The sequence below is a fragment of the Candoia aspera genome, chromosome 10 (assembly GCF_035149785.1).
Source record: "Candoia aspera isolate rCanAsp1 chromosome 10, rCanAsp1.hap2, whole genome shotgun sequence".
In the NCBI taxonomy this organism is placed as follows: Eukaryota; Metazoa; Chordata; class Lepidosauria; order Squamata; family Boidae; genus Candoia; species Candoia aspera.
The window spans coordinates 12,063,522-12,076,407 of NC_086162.1; the positions used below are offsets into that span (position 1 = coordinate 12,063,522).

General features: G+C 45.6%; 1 protein-coding gene across 1 annotated transcript; it reads left to right on the forward strand.

The window, feature by feature from the left end:
- Window positions 1–7,377: 7,377 nt before the first annotated feature.
- LOC134503387 (trophoblast glycoprotein-like) lies at window positions 7,378–11,368 on the forward strand. The gene is made up of 2 exons (XM_063312177.1): window positions 7,378–7,649; window positions 9,942–11,368. Exons 1-2 carry the CDS (start codon window positions 7,384–7,386, stop codon window positions 10,777–10,779), a joined length of 1,104 nt encoding a protein of 367 aa, XP_063168247.1. The 5' UTR covers window positions 7,378–7,383; the 3' UTR covers window positions 10,780–11,368.
- The last annotated feature ends 1,518 nt before the right edge of the window (window positions 11,369–12,886 follow it).

The following is a 12,886-nucleotide window of genomic DNA, read 5'->3' on the forward strand; positions in this document are numbered from 1 at the left end:
TCTCTTGAACTCCTAAACTGATCAATGCAACGGCCCTGTCCGAGGAGCTGACTTAGCGAGAACGTATCCTAATTAAAAGCAGGTTGCTATTAGTTGTCTGGCAGCTCTAGGCCTGAGTCCCTGCCGCTTCCATTTATTAAATTCCTCTCAGACTTTGTCACTAGACCCACAACCACTCTCTCCCCCTCTGAGACTGGTATCTGCTGCCACCATTCCTGCCTCTGCTGTCACAACCCTGATTGATGATGAACTCGGCTGTGTTCATGCTGACATGGGGGTCATTAGACAATTACTGTTGGCTTTTGATCTCGGCTGAAGAAAGCCACAGAGCTGGGAAGCCCACAGGTCAACTGACAGCTTGGCCTTGGTCAGAAGTATGTGGGAGATCTCAGCCATGTTGTTCAGATTTTCCTGTCTGTGAAATGGGGCTACTATTGACTTGCCTTGGGCTTTTAACTTGAAAATGAAAGCAGACCTATTTTGGATGTGGGGGTGAAAGGCTGATACAAATCTGGTATTTGGGTTAGGAACACAAAGTGCCCATAAAGACCTGTGGATGGAGCTTTAGATACATATCACTAATATAATCTGGTTCAAAAGACCAAAAACGGATCTTCATCATAGTTCCTTATTGCAGAGCGAGGTATCTGCAAGGTAGGCTTCAAACTATAAACAGCCAGCTTCCTTATTTCCTTGCAAGAGGGGTGTCTGCAAGGTGTGGTCAAAAAAATCAAGATGGTGGCCATGACGTTATGATTGAAGCTCCATCTGGTTTTTATGGGCATCACACCATCAGTCCACAGGATGGACTGAAATTAAAGACAGAGTTCTGGAAATTATCTTATGGCAATCCTCTTTTTAAACTAGTAATGCCAATTGTTTTACTTACTTCAGGATGCAGGAAACAGACCTGGCTGCCTTTAGGGTCCTCCTGCTTATTCTGTTGAATAAAACTCTCTAGACCTGCTGCAAAGCTCTGTGCTAAATGTGCCACTGGGCTGTGAATATCCTGCATTGTGTAAGAAGTTGGCTAGATGAACATCCCCCAACCTGGTGCTCTCCGGATGTGTCCAATTCCCCATAATTCCATTGGCTGGATCAGATAATTTACAAGCAATTTATCCCACCATAAAGACTTCCTTAGATTCTTTCTATGGCCTTTCCTGTGAACCTGCAAGGAGGTGGAGCTTTCCATCAATAACAGAAGAGCCTGCAGGCTGTTGCTGAAATCCTTATCAGCCTGTGTTCCAGCAGATATACCTCCTCCAGATGAATTGGAGGGTCTTGTCTGATAACGATCATTCAAGAAAGATTTGACTGCAGCTCTTGTCAGATTTTGTGCAACAGGCTTAAAAACAAGGGGAGCAAAATGCCTTTGGCTGATTTTTAAAATATTTTTAGGCTTTGTAATATTATGGGCAGCGCTGTCAAATTGGGGAAGTCATCCTGTTTTCCTATTCTCCCTTTCCTTCCTCTCTTCCCCTTCCTTTTGGGAGATCTTTCTTGGCACACTGATCTAGCCTCAGATAGGTGTTTCCTATGGCAACAGGGCATTCACTAGAGATATTTTGGCTGATCTTGAAAAAGCTAAGCAAGGCCACCTCTGCCCAGTACTTGGATGGAGGATCACCAGGAAGCTCAAGTTCTCCTTCTCTGAGGAGAATTTGGAGAAGTCCATTTAATTTCTCTGCAAATGTTATGGAGAAGATTTGTGGAGATGACATTCGTGTCCAGTCTGAAATGTGGAGGAGAGACTTCCCCAATCCCTAAGGCTCCAGGGTACACACATCTGTCTGGAGTAAGTCTCACTGACGCAACCACTGAGTTCTCACAATATGTAAGCTGTAAGGTGGGCTGTTCAGTTGGAGCTTAGTGTGTTACATGAAGCCAGCCGCTATGACTTGGAAACCAGGGTTCATAACTAACAGTAGGTGCAGAGTGAATCAATTGTGGTGGATTTAGTAATGCATACAGGAGTTAGGTGCCCACACCCGGCTGTCAGCCTGAATCACTGAGGCTGCATGGTCCTCCTTGGCTTGGACGTTCTCCTTCCTGCCTCCCATCAGATCCGTGGCTGTGGGGCCCTGTCTCTATCAAAAAGGGGGAGGAGGAGGGGGCAGGGGGAGTGAAAGAAAGAGATCCCAGCAGCAGGGAATTAACATTCCAAGATTTAAAGGAAAGTATTTGGTTCTTTGGGGGAATAGAAAAGGAGGGTGAAAGGCAAGGAAAGAACCCACCCAGCAGGAAAGCCTGTGAAACCAAGAGTTTGCATGGGAGGAAAGCCTGTCACCACAGGATCCAGCTGCCAGGCATGCTTTGAAGTGGGGATAAGGGGTTGGTCACAGCTGGATGATGGGGGGGCTGTCTTTTTCCTTCTGCAAGCCATCCTCTGCATCAAAGGCCTTCCTGGTGCAATGATATCAAATTGCACTTAAGCCGGTGGGCCTTGGGGGCTTTTGAAATGACAGGGGTCTCAGTGGCTTCATCTTCCTTCCCCCCTCTGGCTTCACCTCCCCCACCAGGGCCTGATGCTCTGTTGGTAGCTTCCCCCCCACACACACTTCCTTTTTTTTGAGCAGAGGCTTGGATTGTAAGAGCTAATAAGAGTGGAATAGGCAGACAGGGAGTCCAACCGATTCTGCTGCTGCAAGGCAGCAAGCAAGCTTATCCTGCCTGTGTGTGTGAGAGAGAGAGAGAAATCCAAAACCATCAGCAGCTTCAGATATACTGGGATATATAGATTGGATTTACATATCACTGAAGCTAGGGTTTGTTTAACCATGGTTTATTGAGTAACCACACATGGCTGAGTTTGCACAACACACTAAACCAGTGTTTCTCAACCTTAGCAACTTTAAGATGTGTGGACTTCAACTCCCAGAATTCCCCAGTCCGCCATGTTCTCACATGCCAGTTGGGGAATTCTGGGAGTTGCTGTCCACATATCTTAAAATGGCTGAGGTTGAGAAACACTGAGCTGAACCATAGATGTAAGCAAAGAGAGAATGCCTAAAGTTATACCAAAGAGGGGCAAAACGCCCCAAATCCCTGCCTGGCCCATTTTGACAGACCCGGCTCTGTCTCTAGTCATGGTTGGTTGCTCCCCATCTCTCAGCATCTGCCCAGGCTGGCTGGGGAACTCTGGGAGTTGAAGTCCACACATCTTAAAGTTGCTAAGGTTGAGAAACACTGCACTAAGCTATAAACCCCCGTAACTGGAGTCATGTATTATGCTAAGTCTGAAACCAAGCCAACCTTTCACTATGTGTAAATCCAATCACAGATTGGACACCTAAATATATTACAAGGCCTTGATCTGGCTGCTTATGTCTAACATTCTTATTTCAATTTAAGTATTTCTGGACAGGTGAAGGCGGGCTCATGGGAGCGGGCCTTTGCAGGCACAGTGTGGTCCTTTCTAAAGAGAAACACGTTTTGTCCTGCTATGAAAAGGAATGTGTTCTCATCTCAGCCAAGTTTTACAGCTTGTCTTGCTTCATTAGCTTCGTTCGCGCTCTCTCCTTCTGCCATGGTTTATCCAGCAAAAGCTGCACTGCTTGATTATCCCGGAGCCGAGCTTCCCATCTGCTCATGAGATAGCAAAGAGCTTATTCCAAACTCTCAAGTTGCTTGCTTCATGTTTCACCATTGCCAACTCACTAATCCTGGCTACTAAGATTTTGTTCTGATAGGAAAGCTCTGTGTGATAATCCCTAATTGGGAGGGGGAAAAAGCTGCTTTCAAAACTAGTTTTTAAAAGTGGGGAAGGGCAACTGTCTTCTTGTCCTCTACCAGCATTCCCACCATTGCGTCTTTTTTGCAAGATAGCAGGTCACAAGGCAAAATGGGCCAGGCAGGGATTTGGGGCGTTTTGCCCCTCTTTGGTATAACTTTAGGCATTCTCTCTTTGCTTACATCTATGGTTCAGCTCAGTGTTTCTCAACCTCAGCCATTTTAAGATATGTGGACTGCAACTCCCAGAATTCCCCAACTGGCATGTGAGAACATGGCTGACTGGGGAATTCTGGGAGTTGAAGTCCACACATCTTAAAGTTGCTGAGGTTGAGAAACACTGGCCTAAATTCTAAGGGGATTAAATGGGGGAAGGAAGAATGAGTCCCAGGTATGGTGTCCTAACTCTTTGGAGGAAGGAATTGGATACCAAGTGCAACCTGATGCCCTTTAGATGTTTTGGACACCTAATAGTAAGTAAATTTATTGTTGTAGCCACAGGTCGTAACGTATCATGTGCCATAAAATACAACAAAAGACCAGTAAATTATTGTAAAATAAAATAATAAAAGGAGTATTTGATGTAAAAAAAAGGTGACAGCCAAATAAAGCCAAGGCTACAGCTAGGAAGTTAAGCATTTCTTTCTAAGTTTCAGTGACAGCAGAGCCAAAGCAGCAACTTGGTTACTGACCCTTGGAAACACATCTGCAAGATTTTTCCGTTTTTTGAGGTCTGACTCCTTGACTTCACCTCCCATCAGTAATTTGGCCCTGATCTCTTGGTCCATAGCACAGGGAAGGACCCTAATAGCTCCAGCCACCCCAATGATGGTCAAGAACTGGAGAACAGGTGCGCCTCTGGCCAAAAACTCCCACTCCCAGAGCTATGTTTTAAATCAGCCCCAGCCCATTTCAGATTGGTAGCTGGCCAGGGGACCAACGGACTCCTGCCAAAGCAGCAGACTCCATTTTCCATAACCCTTCCCTCCCAGATGTGCTGGCTGGGAATGACGAGGATTGTGACCCGTCGCATTTGGAGGGCACCAGTTGAGGGCAGCTTTGCAAAAGATGCTACCCTGTTAGTGATGCGGGGGGGGGGGCGAACCATAAAAATCCTTTTTTGCAGCGGTTGCTGTGGCAAGCAAGACCCTGGGGCGAGGGTGAGACGAGAGCGAGCGGAGGAGGGAGGGCGGAGGGGCCTTCCGAGCTCCGCCGGACGGGGGACTCTGTCTTTAAGGGGGCGGGCTCGGAAGGTTGGGAAAACGAGGCGGGTCTCTCTTGCCCGGCATCCCCACCCACTTCGCCCCTCGGAATCCTCGCATCCCATTGTCTGGCCCGGCGGATCGGTGCTGGAGGAGTGGAAGGGCGCTTTTCCCCGGGGGGGGCACGGGGGGGGGCTGAAAGCAGCACGCAGCCTCCTCCAGGAGAAGTTTGCATCAGTTTCGCGTTTCGCTCCCTCCCCCCTCTGCCCCGCTTTTGAAAAGAAATTGCGCTGTTCGATTTGTGCGTATATCTAGCTGATTGGAGAAGCCGTTAGTGGGGTGCATTTGTTAAGACAGTGGGAGAGACCGGGTCACTTTGGGGAGGGGGTTGTATTTAGGGTTGGGTTGGGGACGGTGGGGGGGCAGGCCTGTCCTCTGATTGGCTGTTTGCCCCCCCCCCCCAAGATTTGGGAGGTGGGTGGGATGCAGTGAAATGGGCAGAGGGGCGGTTAGGCAGCTAACTTCAGTTTGGAGAGATGGAGAAGTCCCTTGCGTTCAGCTTTTAACCTGATTTACCAGCTACGATAGCTTTTCACTGGTGGGTGCCTGCTTCTCTTTTAATAATGATTCTGTGCTTGCATCTGACTGTTGTGGGTCCCTTTGAGCACTAATGATAAGGGAAGAGGAGGATGGAAATGTCGTAATTATTTGTCATGAAAGGTCCACAAGGATCCACTCTGGCTAAGGGGTGGGCTGGAATTTGTGAGGGGGATTTAAAAACGAAGCGTTGAGAATCTTGAGATGAATGAGTGGAGTGGGAGATGATACCTCTTGTAGGTGCTTTTTTTAAAAAGACAAATAGTTTCCTTTTCATTAGAAAGAAAGTCTGTCTTGCTCCCTCATGTACTCGCTTTCTGCTTGCAGGGAGTTAAAATGCACATGGGGGGGGGATATTTCAGGATGCTCTTCCTCAGTAGTCCAAACGGGATGTCCGTCCTAGGATGTTAGAACTGGATTGTCTTGTCCCCCCTTCATTCTGTAAGCAGGTGCGACCAGAATATCAGGTGGAGGTGGGGGTGTATTTCTGACAACTGCCAAGGGGGTGGGAAAAAATGAAAGCCTTGGACAGGAAAATTCCATTAGTCATCCTGGCAGGAGATGATGGGAGATGTAGTCCAGCCCATTGGAAGGACCCCAGGATGAGGAACATCGAACTCATCCATTGTCTTGGCAGTGGGGTAATCTTTACAGAGTTATTTTAAAAAAGAGTAGCTTTGCTTCATGAGCTACATTTGAACAGACCAGGATCTCAGTGGCTAAAGTAGAGCCACGGTTCAAATCTTACCGTTTATCTGTATTTAGCAGGTGTTGTAAAGAAAACCCTCATGCCAAATTCATTTAGTCTTGTCTTCTCCAACTTGGAATCTTCCCGTTAACTCCCATCATCGCTACCGGGGGCAGTTAAAAGTTTTAGACCCCCACAGCTGGAGGACACCCCATTGGAGAAAGCTGGCACAGCCTATCCTAACCAATAATAGGCTCTTCAGAGGCTCTATAGAGGAATGGCTTAACCCTCATTTAACCAGAAATGCTGGGTTTGAGAATTGCATGCAAAGCCTAAGACCCCAGGATGGCCCTTCATCTATAAGACAAGCTTCTTCCATCTTGCAGACTGAGGTAAAGGAATAAAAATGTTGCTCTACCTTATTAAGGTTTAGTAAAAGTTTTTGTAACATTTGTGTGAATATATGATATATATTATCTTTGAAGCATTTTGAAAGCTAGGTCCAAAAATTTAGCCTGAAATGGTATGAGGACAGTAATCCAGCAGAAGCCAAATAAAGTTTCGGCTGGGGTGGAAAGTGTTTGTGTCCCACTCTGGGCTATGGAAGAGAAAGAGGGAGAGCAGACAGAACTTCATAGATCAATTGGAAGGGACTTTGAACCATGGAATCTAATCCCCTGCTTAGGGCAGAATTCCAGATTTTAGCACTCATACTGAGAGTTGTCCAGTTTCTCTGAACGCATCTAGAGAAAGAAGAGTTCACCACCTCCCCAGGCCACTCCCCAGCGATTCCACTATCAAAACCTGTTTTTGCCATGGCAAAGTTTTTCTTAATATACAACTGAAACTCGCTGTCCTGTAACTTAAGATCTTTATTCCATATCCTGCACTTCGGGGCCACAGAAAAATATGCTGCAGTGCCAGTGTTGGAAGTCCATCTGGATACTTTATAGTTTGGGATGTTTCTCTTTTAATGATGTTGGCTGTGGAGTCCCAGGAACTGAACACCAACACGTTTAGAGGTATAGGTTGAGCTGTCTTATCTGGAGACTCCTTTTCTTCTTCTCTCTTGGAACAGATTCTTTTTATGGATTCTGATCATCTTTCTCTTCCTCTGTCAGCCAGGGTTCGCTGGAATTGGAATTTATTGGAAATTGGTTGGAAATGACCACTTGGGGCTTCTACAGTAGTTGGACCCTCCTTCTCCTGTTTCTTGCACCCCTTTCCTGCCATCAGTGCCCGGCTCCCTGTGAATGTTCTGAACCAGCTCGTACAGTGAAGTGCGTCCAGAAGGAACTGACCTCCATCCCAGCTGGTATTCCTGGGTACACCCGCAACCTCTTCATAACTGGCAACCAGATTGCTCATGTTGGTAGCCAGGATCTCCAAGGACTGCCCAATCTGGTCACGCTCTCCCTGGCTAACAACAGGTAAAACCTCCTGGAGGATGAGCAACTGTACTCAGATGAAATGGAGTAGGAGAGGGGACAAGTCTGTCCATGTTATTACAGGCAGTCCTCCACTTACAACCACAACTGGGACCAGAATTTCTGTTGCTAAGCGCTGCAGTCATTAAGTGAGCCATGCCTGATTTTATGACCTTTTTTGCCACGGTCGTTAAGCAAATCATGTGGTTTTCCATTGATTTTGCTTGTTGGGAACCGGCTGGGAAGGTTGCAAATGGCAATCGCATGACCCTGTGATGTTGCGACTGTCCTAAGTACATGCCGGTTGCTAAGTGCCCGAATTTTGATCATGTGACCGCGGGGACACTGTGACCGTTGTCAGTGCGAGGACTGGTCATAAGTCACTTTCTTCAGTGCCGTCGTAACTTCGGACGGTCAGTAAATGAATAATCATAAGTCGAGGACTACCTCTATTGGCTTAAGAAGGTTACAGTGTGGGAGCATATTAGAGCAAGAACTCAAGCACTGGGGGGAAAGGGGAACACTGTGACCACTTTGTCAGAGTGCTTGCCATGACAGGCACAACCCAGCTGCTTTGGTGAGAGTTGCCAGTTACAAAATTCCCAACTGCCAAAAGGTAACCTAGTGAGGATCTTCCCTGCTGCTCCCTCAAGCTACCCCAGGATATTATCAACCCCCTCAATTCATCTTTGGTAGTGGGGAAATGGGCACACTTCCAAGCAAAGCACTGTGCTATGCAGTAGCCTCCATTCGTATTAGTTTCAACCTAATGCCATGCTGGAAGGAAATGATGCTGGAGATTGGAGCTAGTTTTGCATTTATTTTGTGTGTGTGTGTGTAATCACACGCACACGCACGCCTGTATATAAATTAAGCAGGATGAAAAGCCTGGTGTCCATGGCTGAAGTGTATGCAAGGCCTTGAGATACACACGGCAGAAGCTTAAATATATGGAAAGCTGCCTTTGTGTCAGGATTGGATTGACCCTACGGCCTGTGCTGTGCATGAGGCCTTGTGATTAAAGTATCGTTCCAAAATGCCATTGCTGCATACAGGAAATAAATATGTCAAAAGTACAGTGTGATAACCAATCCATATAGCTGGCTGGGGAATTCTGGGAGTTGAAGTCCACATATCTTAAAGTTGCTGAGTTTGAAAAACACTGATATAGATTGTGAGCATGACGCCTACACCTCACAATTGTGGGAGAACAGGAAGCCTTCTTGGCAGCCAACAATTCGGTATTTTTCAGCTCTGCACTCTCGGGTGTAATTTTCATGTAACCCAACTACACAGTTTATAACCATCGTTGCTTCATTTGTGGGCATTTGATGTAGGTTTCCTGTCTGCCAGTCCTGGAGGAAACCACTTGGGAGAATGAGCATCAGCTCTCCACAGCCTTTCTCTTGATGCTTTGCAAATTCTCTAATTAATTCCATTACCTCATGTTATCAGAGGACCTGATCTAGCCAATTTCATAATCCCTTCTGGTCAATGTCACCATGCTGATTAAAAGAATTCCTGGGCTTTAGCCCTTGTTTATATGAGCTGTTCAGAATCCTCCTGCAGTGCAGATGCCTATGAGACCAAGGAAGGAAGGAAATATAAGCAGCCTGCATTTTCTCCCAGTAATATCCTACAAATAAAACTGCTTGGACCACGTCTTCAGCATCAACTTTCAATTGCCATTTTTCTCTGTCACCCACTGCCTGATCCTGGGAGAGATGCCAGGGATCTCCTTTTGAATCTATGGAGTGTTCCTTCACCCTGCTGTTGACTGACTTTGCGACAGGACCTAGTAATAAAAATATTTTTAAAATGTTAAAGATATACAGGTAGTCCTTGCTTAATAGCCACAATTGGGACCGTAATTTTGGTTGCTAAGCAAAGTGATCATTAAGCGAATCCGACCAGATTTTACGACCTTTTTTTTTTGCAGTGTTCATTAAACAAATCACCATGGGTGTTAAGCAAACCACATGGTCGTTAAGTGAATCATGCTGTTCCCCATTGATTTTGCTTGCCAGAAGCCAGCCAGAAAGGTCAAAAATGGTAATCACGTGACACTGCAACGGTCATAAATGCGAACCAGTTGCCAAGCGCCCAAATTGTGATCATGTGACTGGGGGGATGCTGCGATGGTCATAAGTGGGAGAACTGGTCACAAGTTAGTTTTTCCAGCACGTTTGTAAGTCTGAACCATCACTAAACAAATGGTTGTTAAGTGAGGACTACATGTATTTCAGATGAGATTACTTTTGAATGATGTGAGTGTTGTCCCTTTTCACTTTCCAGGATTAATGCTGTGGAGTCACATGCGTTCTCAACTCTCCAGAGCCTGCGCTACTTGGATTTGAGTTATAACCACCTAGTCACCATCCACCCTGATGCTTTCAGCGCTAGAAACAATTCAATCCAGGAGCTGAATCTCAGTCACTCACTGTACAATTTCTCTGCCATTCGCCCTGTGGCAGCTGCCCTTGCCCAAGGTGGTTTCCAGAATCTCTCCAAGCTGGAACTTACCAGCAATAAGATCATCTACTTGCCACTAGGAATGTTGTCCAACCTCCCTAAACTTGAGTACTTAGACTTGAGGAACAACTCCTTGATAGATATTAAGAACTCAACCTTTTCTGGCCTTCACCTTAAGTACCTTGATTTGACCTCGAATGCCTTCAAAACTTTGAGGAGTGAAGCTTTATTTGCCCTTGAGAGACAATCCCACCTTAGCCTCTTTCTGAAAGACAACCCTTTTGTATGCAATTGTGACATTGAGGACCTGGTGAACTGGCTGAACCAAAGCCAACAAGTGGTAGATGTGGAAAAACTAGCCTGCATTTTCCCCCAGGATCTGAAGAACACCTCCTTGGTGGATCTAGCAGGGACAGATCTGGAGTGCCACTACAGTCAACATAGTGAAAATGTCCTTCAGTCCTCATATGCTGCATTGGGCATTGTTCTAGGGATAATTGGCATCATCTTCCTCTTTGTGCTTTACCTGAATCGTAAGGGCATCAAGACCTGGATGAATGGCATGAGGAACGCTTGTCAGAACCTGATGGAGGAGTACCACTATCATTATGAAATAGATTCTGATCGCCGCATCACACAAATCTCGGCAGTGGACATATGACCTCTTTCTGATAGTTTTCAGTATTTTCTTCGCAGTGGCATCTTTCTTTAAAACGAAGTCTATAGCTTGGAGATGTCATTTCCATCAAAAACTAAGCTTTAAAGAACAGACCTATGGATTAAACTCTGTGTGGATTCAAGGAACCTCCTTTCCTAGTCTCTAGGAGGTTTGGCTAACTGGGGACAAAAGATTGCATTCTTTTAGCGCAAGTCCTTTAAACACATTGTGAGGGGGTAGGCAAGTCAAAATCCTGGTGTGTTCTCTTCAAACATTTAGATTCCTAGAAGGGTAGGTGTCCTGGATTCTTCCAGTCAGTCTTAACTAGGAGAGTTTTATTTTGTTCTGTTCCAACAAGACCATTGATCTATCTTGCTCACTGGGGGAACTATAACTCCTTAGTTATGGTGGGGCTTCTATTTGTCACATACTCTGCCCTCTAGGCAGACCAATGGGACATTAGGTGAAGAAAGTATAATAGTACGCAAATAATTCTGATCTTCTTATAGAAGTGGAAATAAGGTAGAATAGCAGTAGATTAAGAAAAGGCAGAAGTAATCTTGACTCCTTTGTCTCCCCTTCCTGGGAGAGCTGGAAAGTTTCCCACTGTGCAAAGTGGTTAATTCTCTTTCTCAATGCAAGGTTGTCATCTTTGCATTTTAGGTGCAGCCATTCCAGATGACAAGATGAAGGAGGTCTGCATAGAAGACTTTTCTTTGCTGTTTTGATATCAGGAATCAGGGCAGTCCACCCAAGTGTTAGCTTGCAGGCAGGAAGAGACAAGGGCCAAGCTCCTCCTTCAGAAATGGTATATCTCTGAATGGGGACCAACAGCAGGAAAGATGGTTGAAATCAAGTCCTGCTCATGAGCTTCCCAAGGGAATCTGACTGGTCACTGTAGGGATCGAGATGCTTGACTTACTCTGTATTAGTCTAATCCGGCAGGGCTCTTCCTGCGTGAAACTCACTAGCTTGATTCACAAGCATACTAAGCTAAAACCTGGTTTCCTTCTCTCTTATGGCTTAGTGCCTGTGTGAACTAGCCAATGTGATTTTACAACTGTGGGTTATGATTTTATATGAATATGTTATGTCAGCACACCCAATTGTGTGTGCGCTTTAGTAAACCACAGTTAAGTAAACCACAGATTAGCAAGTTGTATGGATACACTCTTTGCCTTAATTCAAAAGTACAAGTGACTTTGGGCGTAGTGACTTGGAAGGCATTTGCCGACAGGAGAAAGAATGCGTGTTAGGTCAGAATGTTGCTGTGCTTAATCCATTCCATGGATTCCGTTGAATTAAGCCAATGGGATGTAGATTTAACATTAAGAGGATGATCCTATGTGCATGTACTTTGCTGGGGGTAACATGAGCTGGGAAGCTGCAACGGGCTATTGTTTTGGGATGTAAACAAAGGGCATGAGCATTTAATAAGGTTCACAGTCCAGGCTGATAAAACGGTAGCCACATTTTGGAGACCCAGTTGCAGAATTCAAATGCAAGTATGGGTTGAGCTCACAAACTGGCATTTGATGCCGTAGCTTAGGCATGGAGCTGGTGAATTAACAGAAACTAAAATCTCTAAGCCACGTTGTGTTCAATCTTAGGAAAATATAACATGTAGGCAGGCATCAACTCTAGACTTCAGCAAGTAATACACTTTCTGCCAACTTCCAAGGCTGCCAAGCATCTGGTACAACCTTACGTTTTATTGTATTGAAAAAAAAATGTCACAGTAAAGACAACTTTTAACCCCATGATTCTACTTACCTTTCTGCTTTTTGTTTTACCTGAACTTATTTTTCTACCCAGGCTTCGATGGTTGGGTCTTCTATTGTATAGCCTTCTGCTTGAAAGACTTGTGCCCCTGAGGAACTATCTAATCAAAGTCCTACATAAAGAGAAAAGAAGGAGTAACAGGGCCTGGAAGTCACCCATTCACAGTGAATTGCACCTGGACAACAGATTGACTGCAAAGATTCTACATCCGTATACCGAGAGAGCTTCTGTAATAATGGCTCTCCATCTCATCGTTCCTGGCTCACATGTAGCACAGAGGCTTGAGTTTCCTAGACAGCTCTCCAAACCCAGATGCTGGTTGAACTGT

Bases quoted from the DNA above. Each gene is read 5' to 3' on its own strand.
- LOC134503387 (XM_063312177.1), top strand. From the start codon at position 7,384: ATGACCACTTGGGGCTTCTACAGTAGTTGGACCCTCCTTCTCCTGTTT. The intron at 7,650-9,941 runs GTAAAACCTCCT...TTCACTTTCCAG, and splicing joins CTCTCCCTGGCTAACAACAG to GATTAATGCTGTGGAGTCAC.